The sequence below is a fragment of the Theropithecus gelada genome, chromosome X (assembly GCF_003255815.1).
Source record: "Theropithecus gelada isolate Dixy chromosome X, Tgel_1.0, whole genome shotgun sequence".
Lineage (NCBI taxonomy): Eukaryota > Metazoa > Chordata > Mammalia > Primates > Cercopithecidae > Theropithecus > Theropithecus gelada.
The window spans coordinates 13,256,044-13,281,693 of record NC_037689.1 but is presented as its reverse complement, the minus strand read 5'-3'; the positions used below and the strand labels follow the sequence as shown (position 1 = coordinate 13,281,693).

The 25,650-nt window shown below is 38.8% G+C and overlaps 1 protein-coding gene and 1 pseudogene across 1 annotated transcript; both read right to left on the bottom strand.

The window, feature by feature from the left end:
* Positions 1–933: 933 nt before the first annotated feature.
* LOC112616339 lies at positions 934–23,707 on the bottom strand (annotated as a pseudogene).
* LOC112616059 (60S ribosomal protein L36a-like) lies at positions 1,122–1,624 on the bottom strand. The gene has a single exon (XM_025373012.1). The coding sequence runs from the start codon at positions 1,547–1,549 to the stop codon at positions 1,229–1,231; it is 321 nt and encodes a 106-aa protein (XP_025228797.1). The 5' UTR covers positions 1,550–1,624; the 3' UTR covers positions 1,122–1,228.
* Positions 23,708–25,650: the final 1,943 nt, after the last annotated feature.

Genomic DNA, 25,650 nt, shown 5'->3' with positions numbered 1-25,650 from the left:
TTTAGGTTTTTAATCAAGAAATCCATTAGCAACAATCTTCCTTAATGGAAAATATCTCACCTCCCATAATGTAAAACAAAAATTATACAAGCAAACAAAACTCAAAACAGAAAGAAATGATCAGAGCAAGCTTCAGCCCCTCATAGCTCACCTCTGCCCCAACTGTCACACTGCTGAGAACAGGGTCTACCTCATTACTTAAACTAATTCATTACTGCAGAACATAACAACTTTTAGCATATCACAGCTTCCGCTACAGCCCTCCCTGTCAAAAAAGTAAATAAACAGCACACAAAATATAAACTTATGCCAAATAAAAGTCAGCATCAACCTAAGGATCCTACTGTCGTATTGCTACACTAACCCAGGATATTTTAATCCTCTTCAGACCTATTTATAAAAAATCCTCATTTTGAGAGCTCTGGAAGCATTACAAATATTGTTGCATTAGATTCCTTTTCTTGAGGTAGTTTGAAGTCTTGAAACAGAGCAAATTTATATATTTTTCTATACTACCAGTGAAGGGTAACTGTCATCCCTAAGAGGCCTACAAGAAAAAAATCCTCATCCCCTGATTCTCAGGCTATTACAAATTTTCCCTCAGATCAAACAAACAATGGGAAACACACATGAAAAGACAATAAGTCATACAAAAACTTAAAAACAAGCACAACCACCATAAAAAAAGAATCCGTACCATCACACTAACACTCTAAACTTTGCTAGACAAAAAAAAAAAAAAATTTACTTGGTTTACCTAAGCTATAGACATTTTATAGAGTACTCAAGGAATTAACAGCTTGTAACAGTAGTGGAAAAATTTTTGGTGGGGAGCAGAAAACTAAAATCAACTCCTTCTCTGGCAAAGACTTCTTCCCAAATGCCAAGTCCACAAGAAGGGATGTATGGCAAACCTTGCACACCAGGCCTCTCTCAGGCCGACAGCCTTTGCCCTTTGCTCAGGTTGACTTCAGAGGTGCAGGGATACTGGCAGATGCCTGCTCAAGGTAGACCAAGGAGCCCTGAGGGATGTCGGCTGGCTTTTTGTGCTGCATGTTGATGTTGTTTAGCAACTGCTACCAATGCCTCAGCTTTCTCAAATGCTTCTGAATCAGTGCATCTTTTTTTTTTTTTTTGCGTAAGAATATCACTATTTATTTTCCCTCAGGTAATTTTTCTATGGCTTCAACATTTTCTCTTCAAAATCAGAAGAAAAATATCCCAAAGTTTAGAACTGGATCACTTGGCCCTTTCTCTTCTTATCTCCTCCTGGTTCAAAATGCTTGCATCTCTGAATGGCCAGCATCCTCTTGGATCTGCAGTTAGGCTCAACACATTCCAGCCTTAGCACAATCTTCTTTGTGGTCTTAGCCTTCTTCCGGAAAATTGGCTTTGTCTGCCCACCACAGCCACTCTGCTTCCGATCATAGCGCCTCTTTCCCTGGGCATACAAAGAATCCTTGCCCTTCTTATACTGTGTCACTTTGTGAGGCTGATGCTTGCCACACTTCTTACAGAAGGTTCTTCGGGTTTTAGGCACGTTGACCATCTTTGCAGCAGGGCTGTTGTCTATATGATGAAAAGGAGAAACGACGTCCGACACCCTCGCGTAGCACAGCTCTCGCCTAACCTGAATCAGTGCATCTTAATGCTGTAATTCATTCCTTAGTTCTGAGATATCCTCTTTGATAACTTGCTCTGGTTTCTGGACAGATAATTGCAATCTTTTTCAGGAAAACAAAAAACAAAAAACATTGTCTCTCTTGCAGTATGCAGAAACTTCTGGATACGCTGATTAACACCAGTTCGAATTTCTTCCTGATCAGTGCCATTGACATAGTCCTGACTCACCAGAGAAACAAAGCAAGCCTTGAAAGATGAATCCAAGTCATCCACCAAAGTACTATTAGAAGGGCTTGGAGCACCTGAGAAGTGAAGCCTGGCCTAGGAGGCCTGTCAGGGGTGATTGGGCCCCTGGTGGCTGCCCAGATAACATACTCCCTAGTGGAGTCTCCTGTCTGGAATGACAGGGCCTTTATTTCTTCAAGTAAATTAGGTATAAATTCTAGGTATTGTCTAGCGTCCTTTCAGAAGTTCCCTTAGCATTTCGTCTTCTTCCTCTTCTTCTTCTTTTTTCTTTTTTAGAGACAAGGTGTCACTATGTTGCCCAAACTGGTTTCTAGCTCCTGAGCTCAAGCGATCCTCCCACCTCAGCCACCCAAACGGCTGGGATTACAGGAGTGAGCCACATGCCTGGCCAGCATTTCTTTAGTGCAGGTTTACTAGTGGCAAACTCTCAGTTTTTATTTATCTGGGACTGTCTGAATTACTCCTACGTTTTTTAATTATGGTTTTACTATAAATAGAAATTTTGGTTTATGGTTTTTCTTTCAGTGCTTTGAATATGTCAGTCCACTGTTTGGTGGCCTCTATGGTTTCTGATGAGTTCATCTTATTGAGGATCACTTGTATGTGATGAGTGCTTGCTCTCTCGCTCCTTTCAACATTATCTCTTTTCTCTGGCTTTCAATAGTTTAATTATAATGTTTGTAGGTGTGGGTCTCTTTGAGCTTATCCTACTTGAAGTTTGTTGACTTCTTGGATGCACAGATTAATGTTTTAAAACCAATTTGAAAAGCTTGCGGCCATTATTTATTCAAACATATTTCTATTTCTTTCTCTTTCTTCTTTCCTCCTGGCCCTCCCATTATGCATATATTGGTATGCTTCGTGGTATCCCACATCACAGAGCAGATCTCTGAGACTCTGCTCATTTTTCTTCGTTTTTTTTTTTAATCACTACACCTCAGAACAGATAATCTTCATTGATCTCTCTCTTTCTTTTTTTTAATTCCCAACTTTTATTTTAAGTTCTGTGGTACATGTGCAGGATGTGCAGGTTTGTTACATAGGTAAACTTGTACCATGGTGGTTTGATGCACAGATCAGCCCATCACCCAGGTATGAAGCCCAGCATCCATTAGCTATTCTTCCTGATGCTCTCCCTCCCCCGATTCCCCACCCTCCAACAGGCCCCAGTTTGTGTTGTTCCCCCCATGTGTCCATGTGTTCTCATCATTCAGCTTCCACTTATAAGTGAGAACACGCAGTATTTGGTTTTCTGTTTCTGCATTGGTTTGCTAAGGATAATGTAATCACACTTTATGTTCTTTGATTGTTTCTTCTGCCTGCTCAAATCTGCTATTGGCTCCCCTGGTGATTATTTCCTGTCAGTTATTGTAATTTTTAAGCTCCAGAATTTCTATTTGGTTTCTTTTTATTATTCCTGACTCTTTTTGTTTTCTATTTGGTGAGACATCTTTCTCATATTTTCCTTTAGTTCTTCAGGCATATTTTCCTTTGGCTCTTTGAAAATATTTAAAATAGCCATTTTAAAGTCTACCTAGTAAGTCCAATGTCTGGATTGCCTTAGTGACAGCTTCTACTGATTGCTTATTTTCCTGTGTGGGCCATACTTCCTTGTTTCTTTGCACATCTTCTAATTTTTTTGTTGAAAACTGGACATTTAAAAAAAAAAAAAAAAAGGCCGGACGCGGTGGCTCAAGCCTGTAATCCCAGCACTTTGGGAGGCGGAGGCGGGTGGATCACGAGGTCAGGAGACCGAGACCATCCTGGCGAACACGGTGAAACCCCGTCTCTACTAAAAAAAAAAATACAAAAAACTAGCCGGGCGAGGTGGCGGGCGCCTGTAGTCCCAGTTACTCGGGAGGCTGAGGCAGGAGAACGGCGTAAACCCGGGAGGCGGAGCTTGCAGTGAGCTGAGATCCGGCCACCGCACTCCAGCCCGGGCAACAGCACGAGACTCCGTCTCAAAAAAAAAAAAAAAAAAAAAAAAAACTGGACATTTCGAAGAATATAATGTGACAGCTCTGAAAATCAGTCGCTTACCCTCCCAGAGTTTCTCATTGCTGCTTTAAGTAGTTGTTTAATTACTTTTATGAAGAAATGTTGTAAATTCTTTATCTTTGCATTCGTGGCACTAAAGTTTCCGCTTACTTAGCTTAGCGTTCAGATAATGATTAGTCAGCATTTTTCTTAAATGCCTGGAACCAAAAAGTCTTCAAGTCTTCCAGTCATAGGGGCTCTGTATGTGCATGTGCTGGGGCGTGCCTTCAACACTCTACCAGTCAGTTTACAACTCTGTTTTAGCCTTCACTTCCTGCTTGTGCAGAGCCTTATGTTCAGTCAGAGGTGAACGATTATAGTCATTGTTTTTCTTGAGCTTCTGAAAAGCCCTACACACATTTGTGACCTTTTAGATTCCCAAGAATATGTTGAAACTTTTCAAAACCCCGACAAACATCTGATTCCTCAGCTTTTTCTTTTAAGCTTTCTGACTACTTTATTGTTTGCCTTAACTGCTATCCATCACTTCAGGCAACTGTGAGGTTAAAACATTTGAGAAATGCCCCTCCACCATCTGGGTAGAAATGTTTAGCATTAGGAGAGTTTCAGTGAGCTCTAATAATGACAAGCCTTTCAAGTGGTATCTTCCAAGGAGCCGTTTGGTAGTGATTCCTATTTTTGAGTGGAGCTGTGAAAGATCTCCAGCTCTGCTCTACTTTCTCTAGTACTGGGAAGGCAGGCTGTTATTTTTCATGGTGGTGTGGAGCATGGAAACAGATGATAGGACTAGTGTAAGTGTAAATGCCGTGAAGCTTACTGTTCTTATTGAGATGCAGCTGTTTTTCTTGACTAAACACTTCCCATGTTGTTAAAGCCATTGCTTAGTTTCCAGAGAACTGAAAAAGTTGATTTTAACAATTTTGGTTAGTTTTCGCATTGCTTTTCTGGAGGAGCAACATTTCAGAGTTCCTTACTCCAAAATGTTCACTGATGTTATCCCCTCGTTGTTTTTTGAGACTTCATCTTATAACGGAAAATCATTTATTTTTAAAGCCGTGAATAAGTTACCTATTTGTACTTCTTATTTGTCTGTTTTGGTAACCCAGCTGTGGGCTGGAATGTCTTTGTCGATGAAAATCTTTATTTTAGAAGCCAAACACGATAAGCCAGATTATTATTCTTTTAAATATTCTCACTGAATAAGAAACAAAATTAAGAAAAATTGTAAAGTATGAATCACCATTTCTAGAACCACATATACAAAGAATCATAAATATACACAATGTTTTAAAGAAGGTAAGTTATATAGTTAAAAAAAAAAAAAGAAATTCTGCCGTGAAGAATTTACATTCTATATAGTGCTGAAATTGCAACACATAAGCTATATTCCAAGTAAAAATTAAGACTGACACAACAGTGAACCAAACTGTATTTCACCTTTCTTTGAAGATGCTGTAAGTTTAGAATAATGTATCAACTTTCCTTAACGTGGACTACTTCTTATTACTTTTTAAAGTTAATCTGAAACGTACCAGTTTTGTTCTTCATCTGAGTTTTAGACTACTTCCACATTCTGTATATTCTTCCTAAAGGAAATTATAAAAACTTTCATGAAAATTTACCCGCAATAGGTTTATAAAGAAACTAATTAAAATGCAATTGAAATTTGAGTTATTTTTAAACATACACTATCTATGAATTTCTCACAAAGTGTTTACATAATGACATAATCATGAACAGATCAAAAGTGAGAGGTGGGTTTGATTTCAAAATCTTGTATAGTTTGTCAGAATATGGAAATGTGTGCATTTGTGTGTGTGTGTATGTGTTTTAAAAGACGGCTGCTTGCCTTATTTGGTATTTCAGCATACTTTGTATTTCCAATTAACAGTAAAGGAAGAGTTGGCTTAAAATTGATCAGATTAGTGGCATATGGGTGGGATTCTGGCAGCATCCAAATATTCACATGAGAAATGAATGCAAACCCTGGAGGGAAATATGCCTTCTTGCATGGAGAACTTGGCCACATGTCATAGCTAGAACCTGTGGGAGACAAAATGTACAGGATGCACTGCATTTGTATCCTCTGTACTTTTAGCATTGCCACAACGTGATTCTTTCTGTGCAAAATGGTGACAGGAATTCCACTGCCAATGTGTAGATATCAGATGATAATAGAAGCTCTGAGGACAATCCCCGAGTCTTTTATCCTCAGATTTTAGCACCAGACATTGTCTTCGTATGTCAGTTTGGGGAATCTAGAATTTTTATTCTAGCCTATTTGGTAAATAGGTGTTTGACTTCATGGAAGAAACAGAGGAAGTGTTCTGATTATGATGATTAAAAAATTCCAAAATGTACTGGGCCCTCCTGCATGCAAAGCAAGTCATTAAGTCATCATACAGTGAGTTAACATTCACAGCCATAGTCCTCCAGACACTTCAAGTATGAAGTAGACAGCATTGCCATGGTTACGCACAAAGGAGATCTGCACAAAGCAAGCCCATTGCATGGCATTATGTGCATACTGTGGGGTAGTGCAGAAGGCAATTAGGAGGCTGTATGTTGAGAGGATGTGGGAATATGAAAATATGCCTTGTCATAGAATTGTGCTGGCTTTCTAACTCACTGTATGAGCTCTGATGCAGTCTCATTTCTTAATGGTTCAAGGTATAATTAAGCTGAATTCTGATTATACAGAGACTCAGAATCATTCACTTATTCAAGTATCAAATATTAATCGAGTACCCACCATGTGCCAGGAATGGTTCATGGTGAAACCACTGGGCATGGGGAAAACAGAGCTGACAAAGCATTTCCCTCCCAGTGAATGCTACATTTAAAAGTTCTCTTCACATTACAAGAAGCAGGTTATGCAGGTGCAATTTGTAATTGAAGAATAACAGAATTCATTTATTAATGCATACTAGTATGTTGCTCCTCTTCTACCCTGTCAACATGGACCTTGAAGGATGCATAGCATTTAGATAGATAGACAGGGAAAGCCTTTCTTATGAGAGGAACAGCACGAGTAAAGGCATAAAGGCAGGACTAAATAGAAAACAGTGAGGAACGCAGATTCCTTAAAACAAAATAAGTGGAAGGTCTTGGCTCTCTGATAAGTAAATGGGCTGTTTCTTGCAGAAATTTAATTCGTTTAAATGAGAAATAAAATGCAACCATAAAATTGTCACATTCTACCAGTAGACCTCTTCTCCAGGAATGTAGTCCAACATTTTTATCAAACCAGACATTGTATATAAAAGGACTTTGGGCTGGGTGCAGTGGTTCATGCCTGTAATCCCAGCACTTTGGGAGACCGAGGAGGGCAGATCACTTAGGGTCAGGAGTTCGAGACCAGCCTGGCCAACATGGTGAAACTCCATCTTTACTAAAAATACAAAATTTACCCAGCCATGGTGTTGTGCACCTGTCATCCCAGGTACTCAGGAGGCAGGAGAATGGCTTGAACCTGGGATGCAGAGGCTGCAGTGAGCCGAGATCGTGCCACTGCTCTTCAGCCTGGGTGGCAGAGTGAGACTCCATTAAAAAAAAAAAAATAGCTCTTTGGAATTTTAAAGTGCTCTTACAAATGTCTTATTTATTCTTATCTTCCTTACCTAACCTATCAGAGGAAGCAAAAATGAGAGCAGGAAGAAAACTGGTGTGTTGACCAGTTTTCTTGGTGGTGGCTGTATCTTCTTGAATCTGGAATATCGTCTGAAGGGTTTTTTTTTCTTCTCTTTTCTTCTTTCATTTTTTCCTTTTCTTTTCCTATCTATTTATTCATTCAACAGATATTTAATGAGTGCCTTTTTTTTTGGTCAGGTGTATTCTCTATGCTTAGGACATGGCAGTAAACAAAATAGACAAATATTCCTGCCGTCACGCAGCTTACATTGTAGTAAGGGGAGAAAAATAGTTTATTAGATGATGATACATGTCATGGAGATAAATTCAGCAGGGAAGAGAGTAGGAAGTGTGTATGTGGGGCGGGGAACGGAGCTTTAACTTTGATGAGTTGGCCTCATTGAGGTGACATTTCAGCAAAAATCTGAAGAAGTGATCCATTTAGATATCTGGAAGAAGGGTGTTCTAGGCAGAGGGAACAGTTAGTGCAAAGACGCTGAGGCAGGATTATGACTGGCAAGTTCAAGGAACAGCAGATTAGGCAATGTACCTAGTAACAGCAGAAGTAAGAGAGGGAGAGAGTTGAAGGGAAAGAGTTGTATTGTGTGTGTGTGTGTATGTGTGCATGTGTGTAAACTTTGTGTTGGTGGAAAGGGGTGCAGATGGTACAGGGCCTTACATGCTTTTACTCTGAGTGAGATGGGAAGCCACTGTTCATTTTGGTTTTGACATGGGTCTGTTTGCTAATGCAACCCACAAAAAAGATTAACAGGCTATAAGTGCTAATAAGGTAAACAGAAATATTAATACATCAGTGATGTGGGAGGAATATGAAGCTTTGATTTGAATTCAGTGCATTAATATCTATTTGAAACCTGTAAAAATCAGAGGAAGGACCCTGATCTACTGCTTTGTGATGAATCTATCCATCTCTCAACTCTACTAAAGATAGAATGGTATCTGATGGATATTCATGACTGACGATCTATGACTCTTCTAAATGTAAAGGGATGTAGGAGGAGACCACCAACATGGTTCCTCCTCAAGAGTTTCCATAAATGTCTTCATCCTCATTTACTCCCTACTCTATTACTAGTCAGGTGATCTAAAAACTTTGCCTCTCCCCTATACAAGGCATGCAGACTCCACAAGAGAAGGGGCTTTGTCTATTCATGATCCACAAGGTATTTCAGAGGCACAAAGAATCCTTGACCAAAGGAGTTTGTTGGGTGAATTTAGAAATTAAAAAGGTAACTTCTCAAATATAATAGCTGAGAATTCCTAATCCATCGGGAGTCATATTTTAATGCACCTTCAGGATGCCTTCTTTCATCAATAAATGACTACTGAACAGTAGTGGTGTACAGAGGGTTGGGTGGTGGAAAGCAATATGATCTGGATGCAAGCAGTAATGGAGTATATTGTCTGTTGAGAATACAAAAACAATAAAATCAACTACCACAATCTTATGTTTATTATTACCATGAGCCAGTAAGTCTAAACTATATCAGTAATAATATAATCTCCCTGTGCAATATTTTGTTTAAGTCCTAAACAATAACTGAAATTATTCATGAGTTTTTTTATTGTGATAAAATATAGGAAGGAGGAGCCAAGATGGCCCACTAGACACAGCCAGGAGGAACATCTCCCAGCGAGAGACCAGGACATCAGGAACACTGACACACACTGAGCAGATATTCAGAGGGAAGGCATTGAGAGTGGACAGAAGTTCGCAGGTGTTGGCTTAAAGGGGGAGGAAGCTGGGAAGGCTGCACATTGCTGCTAAGTACCAAAACTCCTTCCTGGGTCCCAGGGACCCCTGGGGAAGGGATGAGTTGAACAGGTAGGAAATGGCTTGCTTTTGCCATGGACGACTTTTGGAATTCTAGCAGCAGAAAATCCCACGAGCCACACGGACACTTGAGCTCATAGGAGGAGCTGCTTAGAGAGGTGGCAGGGGCAAGACTCCAGCCTGTATGGAGCCCAGAGCATTTGGTGCAGGAACATCTGCAGTGGAGCATGGCCAGGAACACCCCTCCCCCAAGTTTCTCTGTGCTCCTCTAGGAGACTTTAGCCTTAAGGTGACTGTCAGACCTGGACAAAGCTGGGTGGTCCTGCCTGTGGGACAAGGCCAGTCCCATCTGAGTGCCCCACTGTCTGCTGGCCTCTCCTGGGATCCCAGTCTGGCCACACCCACTTGCAGCCACATGCCCAACCAGACTGCTTCCCAGGGGCCCTCGTCCTAGCTTCTTTGCTGGAAGACCATACCTGACCATTGGAGAGTTCCAGCAGACCAGCCCCCACTGACATGCACCAGCCCACACACAGGATCCCTGCACCTTGGCCTTCCCCCAGTGCTTTGCCAGCATGCACTCACCCATGGCCTCCCACCAGCATGTACCTCTCTGCACCACCACTGCCAGTGCAAGCACACCACAATGTCCCCCTGCCTGCTGACACACAGACACCCCACCAAACCATCACTGCCAGCACAAATGCACACACAAACACTGGCAACCCCACCCCAATCATGCCACAGCTGCCACCCATGTGAGCACACACAGAGATGCCAGCAACCCCACTCCCACCAGCGCCCCACCCCTGCTGCTGCTACTGCTGCAGCAAGTGTGTGCAAGAACAATGCCTTGCTCTCCCCTATGCCCTGCACCAGCTAAAGTGCATGAACCCTACCATGTTGCCACAGCTACTGGCACACACAAGCAAGCATGGATCCTGCTGCCACCACCCAGACAAAGTGCTTTGACTGGCACCACCCACAATGTTGTGGCCGGTGGACCAGGAACACCTTGGCCCCTCCAGCACTGCAGATTCCTAACCTCAAGGAGCCAGAGAACAAAGCCAAGGGCCTCAAATCAGAACCCTAGAGTTAGAGCATGCAGATCAGGGGTGCTGACCTGAGACTTGGCCCCCTAAATATTCTAGAAATGAAGTCAGTTAGGTGAACCCACCTTATACCACAATATGATCCCCCAAGGACATCAAAGAAGATAAAAGCAAAAAAACCCAATCCAAAGGACAGCAATTTCAAAGACTGAAGGAACATCAGCCCACACAGATGAGAAAGAACTACCAAAAGAACTCTGGCAGCTCAAAACTCCAGAGTGTCTTCTTACCTTCAAATGACCACACTAGCCCCCCAGCAATGGGTCTTAACGAGGCTGAAATGATTGAAATGACAGACAGAATTCAGAATGTTGAATAGGAAGGAAGATCATCAACATTCAGCAGAAAGTTGAAACCCAACCCAAGGAAATTAAGGAATACAATAAAACAATACAGGAGCTGAAAGACGAAATGGCCATTTTAAGAAAGAACCAAACTTATATGATAGAGTCGAAAAACTTACTTCAAAAATTTCATAATACAATTGCAAGTGTTAACAGCAGAATAGACCAAGCTGAGGAAAGAATCTCAGAGGCCAAAGACCAGTTCTCTGAATTAACTCAGTCAGACAAAAATTAGGAAATAGAATAATAAAGAATGAACAAAATCTTGGAGAAATATGGGATTATGTAGAGAGACCAAACGTATGACTCACTGACATCCCTGAAAAAGGGAGAGGAAGCAACTTGGAAAACATATTCTCCAAAGATGACATGAAAGAAAAAATATTAAAGGCAGCTAGAGAGAAGGACAGGCTACCTACAAAGGGAACTGTATTGGGCTAACAGTGGACCTCTCAGCAGAAACTCTACAAACCACTGGGTGCGGTGGCTCACGCCTGTAATCCCAACACTTTGGGAGGCTGAGGCAGGTGGATCACCTGTGGTCAGGATTTTGAGACCAGCCTGACCAACATGGAGAAACCCCGTCTCTACTAAAAATACAAAATTAGTCAGGTGTGGAGGCTCATGCCTGTAATCATAGCTACTCGGGAGGCTGAGGCAGGAGAATTGCTTGAACCTGGGAGGCAGAGGTTGCAGTGAGCAGAGATTGCACCATTGCACTCCAGCCTGGGCAACAAGAGCGAAACTCCGTCTGAGAAAAAAAAAAAAAAAAATCCTACACGCCAGAAGAGATTGGGGACCTATATTGAGTATTCTTATAAAAAAAGAAATTCCAACCAAGAAGTTCATATCCAGTCAAAATAAGCTGCATAAACGAAGGAGAAATAAGATCCTTTTCAGACAAGCAAATACTGAAGGAATTTGTTACCACCAGACCTGCCTTACAAGAGAGGTCCTGAAGGGAATGCTAACTATGGAAAGGAGAGACCATTACCAGCCACCACAAAAACACACTTAAGTACATAGACCATTGACACTATAAAGCAACCACACAAACAAGTCTGCACAATAACCAGTTAACAACATTATGACAGGAACAAATCCACATATATCAGTATTAATCTTGAATATAAATGCCCCAGTTAACAGGCAGAGTGGCAAGTTGGATAAAGGAGCAAGACCCAACTGTAGACTGTCTGCAAGAGACCCATCTCACAAGCAATGACACCCATAGGCTCAAAGTAAAGGAATGGAGAAATATCTACCAAGCAAATGGAAAACAGAAAAAAGGAGGGGTTGCTGTTCTAGTTTCAGGCAAAACAGACTTTGAAACAGACTTTAAACCAACAATTATCCAAAAAGACAAAAAAGTGCATTATATGATGGTAAAGGGTTCAATTCAACATGAAGACCTAACTATCCTAGATATATATACACCCATCACAGAAGCACCCAGAGTCATAAAGCTAGTTCTTAGAGACCTCTGAAGAGACTTAGATAACCACGTCATAAGAGTGGGAGATTTCAATGCCCCAACAATTAGACAGATTGTTGAGACAGAAAACTAATGAAGATATTTGGGACCTGAACTCAACACTTAACCAAATAGACCCAACAGACATCTTCAGAACCCTCCATCCTAAAACAACAGAATATACATTCATCTCATCTGTACATGGCACATACTCTAAAATCAACCACACTATCAGCCATGAAACAATGCTCAGCAGATGCAAAAAACCGAAATCCTACCAACCACACTCTCAGACCACAGTGCAGTAAAAACAGAAATCAATGCTAAGAAGATTGCTAAAAACTATACAATTATTTGGAAATTAAGGAACCTGCTCCTGAATGACTTTTGAGCAAACAATTAAATTAAGACAGAAATCAAGAAATTATTTGAAACAATAGCAGAATTCATCTTCCTCTCAAATGCACAGCCCTGAAAAAGACTGATATTATGTACTTTGCAGCACATGGATGGATCTGGAGGTGATTATCCTAAGTGAACTAATTAAGGGAGAGAGAACCAAATACTGAATGTTCTTGCTTATAAGCAGGGGCTAAACATTGAGTACACATGGACATAAAGAAGGGAACAACAGACACTGGGGCCTACTTGAGAGTGGATAGTGAGAAGAGAGTGGAGATTGAAAAACTACCTACTAGATACTATGCTTATTACCTGGGTGACAAAGTAATTTGTACACCAAACCCCCGTGACACCCAATGTACTTATATAACAAACCTGCACATGTTTCCATGGACCAAAAATAAAAGTTAAAAAAAATAATATTTTTCAAAAATATCTATGAAACATGCAACTCGTCATTTGCTTTCAATTATTTTGGATGTATATCCAGGAGATGAATTGCTGGATCATATGGTAATTCTATTTTTTAATTTCTTAAGGAACCATCACACTGTTTTCTCTAGTGGCTGCACATTCTACATTCCCACCAATAATGGACGAGAGTTCCAATTTCTCTACATCCTCAGCAACACTTGTTACTTGATTTTTTAATAGTAGCCTTTCTAATGGGTGTGAAGTGGTATTTTGCTGTGGCTTTGATTTGTATTTCTCTTATAATTAGTGATGTTGGGAATATTTTCAAGTGCTTTTTGTATTCCTATGTCTTCTCTGGAGAAATATCTATTCAATTTGTTTCCCTAGTTTTAAATTGGGTTGTTTGATTTTTTTGTTCTTTAGCTATGGGAGTTTTTTAATACCTTCTGGACATTAACCTTTTATCACATATATTATTTGCAAATATTCTCTCATTTCATGGGTTGCCTTTTCATTCTGTTGATAGTGCCCTTTAGTGCACATATGTTTTTAATCTTAATGTAATTCATTTTTTTTTTTTTTTGCCCCTGCTTTTGGTGTCATATTCAATAAATCATTGCCGAATCCAATGTCATTGAAGGTATTCCCCTACATTTTATTTTAAGACTTTAGAAGACTTCAGATTTAGCTCTTATGTTTGGGTCTTTGATACATTTTGAGTTAATTTTTGTGACTGGTATAAGGCAAAATTCTAACTTCATTCTTTTCCATATGCACATACAGTTTTCCCAACTGTCTTTTCGACAAACTATTGGGAAAACTGTATGTGCATATGGAAAAGAATGAAGACTACTCTTTCCCCCTTCAAATGGTCGTGGAAGCATTGGCAAAAAGCATTTGATTATATATAAGCTTATTTAGGGGCTCTCTATTCTATTTTATTGATCTATATGTCTGTCTTTACGGCAATAGTCCACTGTTTTGATTTCTGTAATTTTGTTGTAAGTTTTGAAATCAGGAAGTGTGAGGCCTCAAACTTTGTTGTTCTTTTCCAAGATTATTTTGACTGTTCAGGGTTCCTTGAGATTTTATATGAATTATAGGACAGATTTTTCTATTTCTGTAAAAAAAAGCACCATTGGTATTTTGATAAGGATGATACTGAATCTGTAGATCACTTTGAGTAGTATTGACATCTTAACATTATTAAGTCTTCCAATCCATGAACAGGGGATATCTTTTCATTACGTCTGTCTTTAATTTCTTTCAGCAATATTTTATAGTTTTTTGGTGTAGAAGTCTCTTGCCTTTTTTGTTACATGTATTCCGAAGTATTTTACTCTTCTTGATTCTATTGTAGATGGAATTGTTTTCTTAAATTTTCTTTTTCTTCAGGTTTTTCATTGTTTATGTGTAGAAATAAACCGATTTTTGTGTGTTGGTTTTGTATTCTGCAACTATGCAGAATTATTTTATATTAGCTCCTTTTTTTTTAAGACAGGCTCTATTTCTGTCACCCAGGCTCGAGGGCAGTGGCATGATCATAGCTCACTGCAGCTTTGACCTCCAGGCTCAGGTGATCCTCCTGCCTCAGCCTCCCAAGTAGCTGGGAATATTTGGGAGGAACATGCCACCATGCCCAGTTAATTTTTTATATTTTTATGGAGATGGGATATTGCCATGTTGCCCAGGCTGGTCTCAAACTCCTGGGCTCAAGCAATTTACCCACCTTGACCTTCCAAAGTGCTGGGGTTACAAGTGTGAACCACCTCCTATAATAGTTCTAACAGAGTTTTGTGTGTGCATGTGAAATCTTTAGGGTTTTCTATATACGAGATTATATTGTCTGCAAATGGATAATTTTACTTCTTCCTCTAAAATTTGAATGCCTTTTCTTTTTGGTTTTCTTGTTAAATTTCTCTGGCTAAAACTTCCAGTACTATGTTGAATAGACTTGATGAAAGTGGGTATCTTTGTGTCATTTCTGTTCCTGTGGAGAAAAAGCTTTCAGTCTTTCACTACTGAGTATGATGTCAAATGTGGGCTTTGTGTAAATGTTCTTTATTATGTTGAGGTAGTTTCTCATATTACCAGTTTGTTGCGTATTTTTTATCATTAAATGGTGTTGAGTTTTGTCAACTGCTTTTTCTACATCAATTCAGATGATCATGAGATTTTTATTCTTCATTCTGTTAATGTGGTGCATTACATTGATTTTCAATTGGGGAACCATCTTTACATTCCAGGAATGACTCAATCATGGTATATAATTCCTTTACAGTTGAATTTGGTTTGCTCATGTTTTGTTGAGGATTTTCCATCAGTATTAATCAGGGATATTGGTCTATAATTTTCCTGTAGGGTCTTCATCTGGCTTTGGTATCAAGGTAATGCTGGCCTCATAGAAGAAGTTTGATACTGTTACTTCCTTTTCAATCTTTTTGGAAGAGTTAGAGGAAGATTGGTGTTAATTATCCTTTAAATATTTGGTAGAATTCATCAGTGAAGCCAGCTGTTCCTGAGCTTTTCTTTGTTGGGAGGATTTTGATTACTGATTTGATTTCCTTACTAGTCATAGATCTGTTCAAAATTTCCATTTCTTCATGATTCAGTCTTGGTAGCTTGCGTGTTTCTAGAAATTTGTCCATTTCATCTAGTTTGCCAAATTATTGGTATATAATTGTTTATATACATGTGCTCTCTTGTAATAATTTTTATTTCTTTAAAATGAGTAGTAATGTCCCCTCTTTCACTTATAATTTTAGTTATTTGAGTCTTCTCTCATTTTTCTTAGTCAATCTAACTGAAAATTTGTCAATGTTGATTTTTTTGAAGAACCAACTCTTAATCTTGTTAATTTCTCTGTTGTTTTACTATTCTTTATTTTATTTATCTCTGCTTTTATGTTTATTATTTCTGTCTTTCTGCTGTTTGGGTTTAATTTGTTCTTCTTTTCTAGTTCTTTAACATTTAAAGGTAGGTTGTTGATTTAAGATTTTTCTTCTTTTTTAATGTCCTTATAGCTATAAATTTCCCTTTTAGTGCTGCTTTCACTGTATTTCATTTTTTAAATGTTGACCTTTCACTTTCATTGTCTTAAGATATTTTAAAATTTCTCTTGTTGTTTCTTCCTTGACCCATTGGTTATTTAAGAATATCTTGTTTAATTTCCACATATTTGTGAATTTTTCAGTTTTCCTTTTGCTATTGATTTTTTATTTTCATTCTATTGTGATTGTAAAAGTTACTTTGTACCACTTCCATCTTTTTAAATGCATTAAGACTTTTTGTGGCCTCACATGTAGTCTGTCCTAGAGAAAGTTCCATGTGAACTTGACAAAAAAGGTGTATTCTGCTATTATTGGATGGAGTGTCCTGCATGTCTTTTAGATTCAATTGCTCTGTGGTGTTGTTCAAGTTCCTTATTTCCTTGTTGATTTTTTCAGCTAGTTGTTCTCTCCATTGTTGAAAGTGGGCCTATTGGAATATTGAAGTCTCCTCCTACTATTGTAGAGATGCCTGTTTCTCTTTTCAATTCTGCAATATTTGCTTTATATATTTAGAAGCTATGAAGTTTGATGCATATATATTTATAATTATTGTATCTTTTTGGTTAATTAAAAATTGTATATTTTTTGTTAATTAATCCTTTTTCATTATATAATATTCTACATCTTTTTATGTTTTTTACTTTTTTTTTTTTTGAGATGGAGTCTCACTCCGTGGCCCAGGCTGGAGTGCAGTGGCATGATCTCAGCTTACTACAATCTCCTTCTCCCAGGTTCAAGCAATTCTGTCTGCCTCCGCCTCCTGAGTAGCTGGGATTACAGGTGCCTGCCACCAAGCCCAGCTAATTTTTGTATTTCTAGTAGAGATGGGGTTTTGCCATGTAAACCAGGCTGGTCTTGAACTCCTGATCTCAGGCGATCCACCCACCTTGGCCTCCCAAAGTGCTGGGATTACAGGCATGAGCCACCGTGCCTGGCCTAATTTTTTTATTTAAGGTCTATTTTGTCCAGTATTAGTTTAGTCAACCCCTGCTCTCTTCTGGTTAGTCTTTGCATGGAATATTATTTTTCATCCTTTCATTTTCAATCTCTGCATGTTTTTAAGTTTAATGAAAGTTTCACGTGGATAACATATTGTTGGATGTTGTTTTTCTGTCCATTCAGCCAATCTATATCTTTCAATTTGGGAGTTTAATTCATTTACATTTAAAACAATTACTGATAGGAAATAACTTACTATTGCTACTTAATTGTTTTCTCCATGTCTTATAGTTTTTTTTGTTGTTGTTGTTCCTCATTTCCTCCCTTACTGCCCTCCTTTGTGTGTAGTTGATGTTTTGTAGTAACACACTTTGATTCCATTTTCATTTACATTTAGGTATATTTTATAGATACTTTCTTTATGGCTACCATGGAGATTACATGTAACATACTAACATTATAACAATTTAAGCTGATAATTTAACATCAATTGCATACAAAAACTGTACTTGTTTACATATCTTTCTTGCCCACTTTATGTTATTGATGTCACAAATTAAATCTTTATATATTGTTTACCCATTAATATAGATTTGTGATTTTTTATTCTTTTAACTCTAAAATGTTGTAGAAGAATAAAAAGCAGAATTAGGTACTAAAATGACAATAATACTGGTTTTTATATTTGTCCATGTATTTACCTGTACTTTATATCTTCATATGGCTTTCGGTTACTATCTACCATCCTTTCATTTCAACCTAAAAGATTTCCTTTAGCATGTCATGTAATGGTGATAAAAAATGCCTTCAACTTTTGTTTATCTGATAATTTCTTAATTTTTCTGTAATTTTTGAATGACAGTTTTACTATATGTAAAATTCTTGGTTGACAGGTTTTTTTCCCCCCTTCAACCCCTTAAATGTATCATCCTACTGCTTTCTGTCCTACATGGCTTCTTCTGAGAAATCATTTTATTAAGGATTCCTTGTACATGATGAGCTGCTTTTCTCACTGCTTTCAAGGTTCTCTCTTTGTCTTTTGACAGTTTGATTATAATGTGCCTGCTGTGGATCTCTGAGTTCATGGAACTTCTTATATTTGTATATTTACGCATTGCCTCAAATTTGGGAATTACGCTAGGGGCAGGTGGGGCAAGGACAAGTAAAAATGTTACAAAATTTTCTACCATTTGTAATTTCGGTTTTTAAAAAATTGGCTATTTGCTTGGTTGCTGTAGATCTTTGAGTGATTTCCAGACCTCCTATAAAGTCATTTTAGTCAATTCCTAGTTGTTTATTTAATGATTCCATAGGAGGACAAGGGCTTGGAGCTTCCTACTGTGCCATGTTGCAGATGTCACTCCCATGATGAGATTTAATAATATACATGTAAGAATCAAATTAGCATATTATTAACTTTTTAATTTAAAATTATTATAGATTCAAAAGAATTTTCAAAAAAAAAAAAAAGGTACAGAGAGTTCTGTATTCCTTTTGTCCAGCTTCCCTCAGTGGTAACATCTTACATAATCATATTGTAATATCAACACCAGAAAGTTGACATTTGGCAGTTAAAAAATGACATTCATGGCTGGGTGCAGTGGCTCATGCCTATAATCCCAGCACTTTGGGAGGCTAAGGTGGGTGGATCACAAGGTCAGGAGTTCTAGACCAGCCTGGCCAAAAAGGTGAAACCCAGTCTCTACTAAAAATACAAAAATTAGCTGGGCGTGGCGGCTCATGCCTGTAATCCCAGCTACTCGGGAGGCTGAGGCAAGAGAATCTCTTGAAACTGGAAGGCGGAGGTTGTTGTGAGCCGAGACAGTGCCACTGCACTCCAGCCTGGGTGAAAGAGTGAAACTCTGTATCAAAAAAAAAAAAAACAAAAAGAAAAAAGAAAAATGACATTCACCCAGTACTCATACTCATTCCTAGAGGAATCCTCATCTTCTCAAATTTTAAAAATGGTCTCCATCTTGCCTCAAGGTTGTAACAGAGGCCCTGACTGTGTCAAATTCTAAAATAAGGTGCCAGAAAATTTATGGAAGGCTTGCACACAAGGTGGCAAAAGTTGATTTGCTCCCCTCAGATTATTATATGCACAGGACATACAAGATTAACAAAGATAAGTTGTTGAGTTGATGAGGACTATTTCTTTAGAGAACAAGTTGTTGCAATACTGTGATGTTTCCCATCTTGTTCCTTTTCCTTTAAGTCAAGTTGGGGTAATTTAAGAAAACCACCTGGATAGCTGTACCCTCTGGAATTTGGGGGCTTCAGGGATTCAACTGGAATTGGATTTATAAGACTTCCTTAAGGGCAAAGTGAGAAGAGAGGCTACTGCAGAAGTGAACTGCATTCTCATCAAGTTGATGGGATGCACCAGAGTAAGATTTCTTGAGAATCTGGTCCTTAATCCTGTCAGGCTCAATGCCCTCTTTTTATAATAAATATTCTAACATATCTCTTTAATATCCTGAAATGAAATATATAGATAATACAAGCTACCTAGACACAACATTTCAAAAACAAAGGTGTAAACCAAACTGTAATGTGAAGGTGAAATGAATAAAAGCAATTTATAATAAAATAATAAACATTTCAGTATACAAATCCTTTGGCATGACTATCCTAGATCACATAATGAATGAAATGCTTGCAACTACTTGTAGTGAACAAGTCTGGATCGAAGTGAGTAACAATATTTAATTTAATATAATCAGTATCTTTTCTTTATATTTAACCATTTGAAATAAAGATTAAGTATATTCCTATACATACATACAGAACCACCATAATTACAACAGCTACTGATCACGTCTTACACAAGTGTGTCATATTGGTTATTTATATACCACACATGGTGTGTCTGTTAGTGAAATGATTTTTTGAAATGACAAACAACTCTTGGGAAAGTTCTGAACAAAACAATGTATAATCGTCCTTTGATTTATCCAGTGTTTTCGATTTTGGAAAATTTAGTGTACAGTCAATCAAGGCAAAAATATTTTATATTTATGGGTTTTATTCAAGTATACATGAATGTCCAACAGGTCATTTGAAAGCCATGCAATATCTGCAACAAGAGTTCATTTGCTGGCAGAAGCCTTGTTTCTCAGACCTGTATATAGCTAATGCCATTAAATCTCATTCCCCACCATTGCAACAGCCAAATGTGTCCCATGAATTTCCAAATGCCCCCAGAGAGTGGGCCTCTTCTGTTGAAAACCACAATTTTAGATTTTAGTGGACCTTTTCATAACTGAAAACCATCAAACAAGTTATGAGATCTGTCCAGGATTTCATCAGGGCTGAGGAAGAAATTGACAGAGGAGTAGTAGTAAGAAATAATAAAATTGCTTCTTGCTTGCACCCTGTAGAGTTTAGTAGGTTTTAACAAACTATTAACAATGTATTAACAAAGATACTAGCAACACTGGTCAGTAAACAGCAAGTAAAAGGACTTTCAGGTAGAAATAAACTCACTATATTTAAGGAATAGTAAGATGGCTGGAATGACTGGAGTATAATGCCAGTATAGAAAGTAAGAGAGTGAAAAGATATGAGGTCAAAGAGCAACTAGATTATGTAAGGCCTTGGACAAGAGTTTAAATTTTCTTTGAAATACAATGGGAGACAGAGCTGCGACATGAACTGATTTGTGTTTATAAAAAAGCATAAAAGTTATACTGATCGGAAGATTGTGGATTGTAAGGAAATAAGAATGGTTGCAGGGGAATATTTAAGAGGCTATTTCATTCTTCTAGGCAAGAGCGGGGGCTAGGGTGGTAGCAATGAAAAACTAAAACACGGCTAGGAGGTCAAGGTGATTGTACCTCCTGATGAACGGGTGTGGATGGGAAAAGGAGGGAAGCCATAATGACTTTGACGGACTAGAAGAATGATGAAGCCCTTGACTGGGATAGGAAAACACTTGAGAATATAATCTGATAAACCATTAAAAAGACAACTGTTTTCCCCTTTTATTAAAATATGTCTTTTTAGGAGGAAGACAAACGTGTCATGTACACAGATGAGGACTTCCAATTAGAAAATAGCCATCTCAGGACCAAGCATGGTGGCTCACGCCTGTAATCCCAGCACTTTGGGAGGTGGAGGTGAGTGGGTCACAAGGTCAGGAGTTCGAGACCATCCTGGCCAACATGGCAAAATCCCATCTCTACTAAAAATACAAAAAAACAGCCAGGCGTGGTGGCACATGCCTGTAATCCCAGCTACTTGGGAAGTTGAGGCATGAGAATGGCTTAAAGATGGGAGGTGGAGGTTGCAGTGAGCCAAGATCGCGCCACTGCACTTCAACCTGGGTGACAGTGAGAGACTCTGTCTCAAAAAAGAAAATAGACATCTCAGAATCTTCACCATCACTGTCATTAATACCTTTAAGCATAAACTGGGCTAAATCTACCTTTAAGCAATTTCCATCTGATTCAAATCTAAATTTTGCCTCTCCCTTGTTCTTAAACCAGGATTTCAACATAATTCCTTCATCTGTAAAACTTTCATAAGAATAACCAATTTCACAAGATAATATGAGAATTAATTATTGAATGATTACATAAGTCTCAGCAAATATTAAAACTGATATTTCAAGGGCTGCTATTAAAATGGAAAAGTGCTTTATTTGCTATCTCTGGATTCAGCAGGAGAAAAATTAACAATCATATGCTCATTCTCATTAAATCTGGGGAACAATTATGGAACTCTATGTGCCAGACACAGGTGTTGGGGGGAATTGTGCGTGGGTGGGCATAACGATGAGCCAGATGGGCATGGCTGCTCTCCCAAATAAGCCCCCAAGTTGTTGTCCATACACGGAAACAAAAACTGAAAGCAACCTGAATTAGTACTGAATTTAGACTAACTGAGGTGAACAAAAGTGTCAAAGTATTATATCTGTCCAAATTGTTGCAGCTCCTTCAAGGTGCCATTTTATTTTCTGGCAGAGGCCAGATATCATTTTTTTTTTTAAAGTTTCCTGAGGCTCCCAGTTTCCAATGTGTATGTGCCCCTTTTGGGCACTGCTAGAATGAACACACACATTAGTTCAGGCTCTGTGGGACAAAGTTGAATAAGGGAAAGAAAGGCCCGGATCACAAGATAAGGTTACATTTGGTCTGATGGCAAAGGAAGGGGTACAGCATGAGGGCAGTTGGGATTCAGTGTTGGGAAAGGAGGTAATGATGGGTGAGAGAAGCAAGCAGATGAGGGTACCAGAAATCATTTCGTCTATTACACTATTTTTCCTAGGGCTGGCTGATGGGGGAGCTGGCAGTGGAGTGGTTAACTTGGGGGAAACAGGATTTTATTCAGTCTCTCTAAGGTGCTAGAGCAGTGAGAAGGTTTTCTCCTCTATTCCTCTTTCCCATTGCTTCACTAGTCACCCTTTCTGCCCTTTGCCTACTTTTCTCAGTGGTGAAGCTGGAGGAATCAAACATAACCAAGAGAAAGCACCCACCGGTGGTACTCACTGATTAAAATCTTTCCTAGTGAGCCATTTGGCCTTCACACCTCACCTCCTCACCCAGGGATTTGGAGCCTCAGGAAATCCTTTGATAAACAGACTTCCTTTTGTCTAAATGAAAGCAACATGGAGACAAAACCAAGACCTTAGAGGGAGTTGCAATCTATTCTTAACCTCTTTTGCAAGACAGCTTGCTTGGGCTGAGAAAATAAGTAGCGTCTGTTCTGAGCTGTTACTCATAAGTATTAGGTTGGGTTGAAGAAGTGCTCATGTGGAAAGGGGGAGTAAATTAACTACACAAGTAAGTTTTCCCTTACTGTTTCTCAATTGCTTCTTCAATTTTTGGAAAAATTAACAGCCTACTGGACCTGTGCAAATTGTTGGTGGTCACGGTATGGCTGACAGAGATTATTACAAATAAAGTGCTTGCCTCTGGTCGAAGTTCACACCAGGCTTGCACATTCTTGCAGAATATTTGGCTATAGCAGGCCCCTTCACTCTGAAGACCAAATGTATCTTTTGTACATCCATGGCAGCATGCATGAATTTGCTTAATGAGGCCTGGGGCTCTCAGTGTTATCTGGGCATAGGGCTTAATCAGCTGCACACAATTAGGCACACAGCATGTGCTCAAGAAGTGTTGGGGTGGGGACTCCAGTGTTATTTCTTTGCCTTATTCCATTGTCCCTATACTCCCCTGCCCACACACACATACACATTCCCTGATACATCTTCCCCCCTCCTCATTCTTACAGCTGTTTATTGGCCCATGCCTGCACTCCCTCGGGCTCTCTTAGACTATCTCAATACCATCCCAGTTGATCTTGCTGCCTCTGGTTTCTCCTCAGAAGAGCCCTGTCACTGGTCACTGGATGTTCACTGTAAACCAGGCATTAGGCCAAGTACTTCACATGTATTATCTCATTAACTTCAAAACAACCCTGTGAAGATGCCCAATTTACAGATGTGAAAGCCAAGGCCCAGGGAGCTTATGCAAAATGCCCTAGGAAACAGAGATAGTTGAGGTGGAATCAGCATTGCACTCAAGACTGCCTGATCCCCAATCCCGAGATTGGAACCATCACAAGTTCTCTAGTTCACCTTTCACACTGATCTTTGTAGTATGATCTTTGTAAAGCACACTTAGTACCATATTATTCACCTCCTTAAAGCCTTCAATCATCCACCCCAGTACCATGCCCGTAAATCAAATTAAACCATTTGCCTCAGATACTCAGACTGTTTCCATGAAATTGTTGTAACTTCCCAACTTTGCTTGGCTCTAGTTTCTTATTCCATTTCAGCTCTGCCTAGGTCCCAACCTGTGGGATGTTTCTCTTCTATTTCTTCTGTCTCCTGTCTGCTTGGATTTGCAATTAAGCTCAGCTTTTCCAGATTTGACTCTTGTAGTCTTCTAAGTACTCATGTGTCTCCCTTTTCTGCTCTTGGTTTCTTTAAGCAAATGGCCCCTCATATGACTCCTTGGGCTTCCGGGATCTCATCCTGACATTTGTTCCATCAATGTTCCCATCTGCCCACATGCCAAAATTTAGCTGCATGGATTGATGGAGTCTTTAACACTCTGACTCCAAATGAGTTTTCCAGCCTCACTTTCTGCTTCTTCCTTAGGGTATATAAGCCTTTATAAATGATTTTTTAAAAACATTCAGTAAATTATCAGCTATTATATCTTTAAATATTGTGTCTATACTGTTATTTCTCTTTTCTTCTTCTGAGACTTCAATTAAATGTAAACAAATATTATTATGGAGTTCTCTATGTCATTTATTCTCTCTTCTGTATTTTCTATCCTTTTTTCTCTCCATATTTCAATTTGAATATTTTCTGATTTACCTTCTAGTTCACTAAATCTCCCTTCATCTGGAATGCTTATACATGGCTGGTGAGAATGTAAATTAGTACAACCTCTATGGAAAACAGTTTGGAGATTTCTTCTATAACTAAAAGTAGATCTACTATTTGATCCAGCAATCCCACTACTGGGTATCTACCCCCCCAAAAAAAGAAGTCACTATATCAAAAAAGACACCACAAAAAAAGGCATCACTGCATGTTTATTGCAGTACAATTCACAATTGTGGACATTGTATTTGCAAAACTGTTGTAAGAAGTAATTTGAAGTCGAAATGAATGTTATTGTCCTCCAGAGAGGATTTATGTTTGATTCCATCAAGTGCTTGTTGGCACTAGCAATAGGGAATAGCTTCAATTCAAGTCTAGTGATTGGGGTAATGATTCAAAGCTGAGCTAAAGTCTGAAAAATGAATATCTTCTTTAGGTCCCCTTTAGGGAACCTAAAGGAGACTCCAATCCCTGTCTACCCAGCCCTGCGAAGCTGCTAATAATGTTATTCAATGTCTCAACTACTTAGTCTTCTCCTGAAATGAGAAAACACCCCAAGAGAAAAACAAGGTCCCAGTGACGGTCTTACTTTCTGGAACCTCTGCTTTCACCCCATCTTGGCACTGTAATTTTTCACTTTTTTTTTAGTTTTCTGATGCCTTTATGAAGATGGTTTTTATATTTTGTCCAGCTTTGTTAATTGTCATGAATGGGAGGGTTGGTTTGACTTTTCTAGTCCCTGATTATCTGAACTGCAGTGAAATCATATCATTTTAAAAGCTGCTGGCTTTCATTATAGAGAATTTCACAGATGTCTCACCCTCCAAAAATCTACAGTGCAAACTGGAAATTGCTGACAACTTTGTCATGTAAACGATACAATTCAGCCCATCTTGAAACAATATAAACAAATAAATTTACACATAAGCAAACTAGTTACAGTGCACCAAGATTTCCACTAACCCTCATTTTGCTCATAGCACAGGCTTCCTTATTCCCTAGTTATATTAACCTTATCTTACAGCTTTGTTTAATGAAGCATTATAGTATTTTGCCATGTTGGTTACTAGTAACCCACTGCCCACAATATTTAAACCTCAGGATCCAGTTTACAAAATGTAAACACAAGGAGGGGAGGTGGATATACAGCAAATTGAGATTTTGTCAGTGGTCACTGGTCCCAAATGGAGTGTAGGTCATTCTGTTTCAAGGGATTCTTAGGCTATGAAGATATTGGTAGAATGTGGAAGATGTACAACAATTAATCTTCTTTAAAAG

Excerpts from the sequence above, each read along its gene's own strand:
- LOC112616059 (XM_025373012.1), bottom strand. The coding sequence starts at position 1,549 with ATGGTCAACGTGCCTAAAACCCGAAGAACCTTCTGTAAGAAGTGTGGC.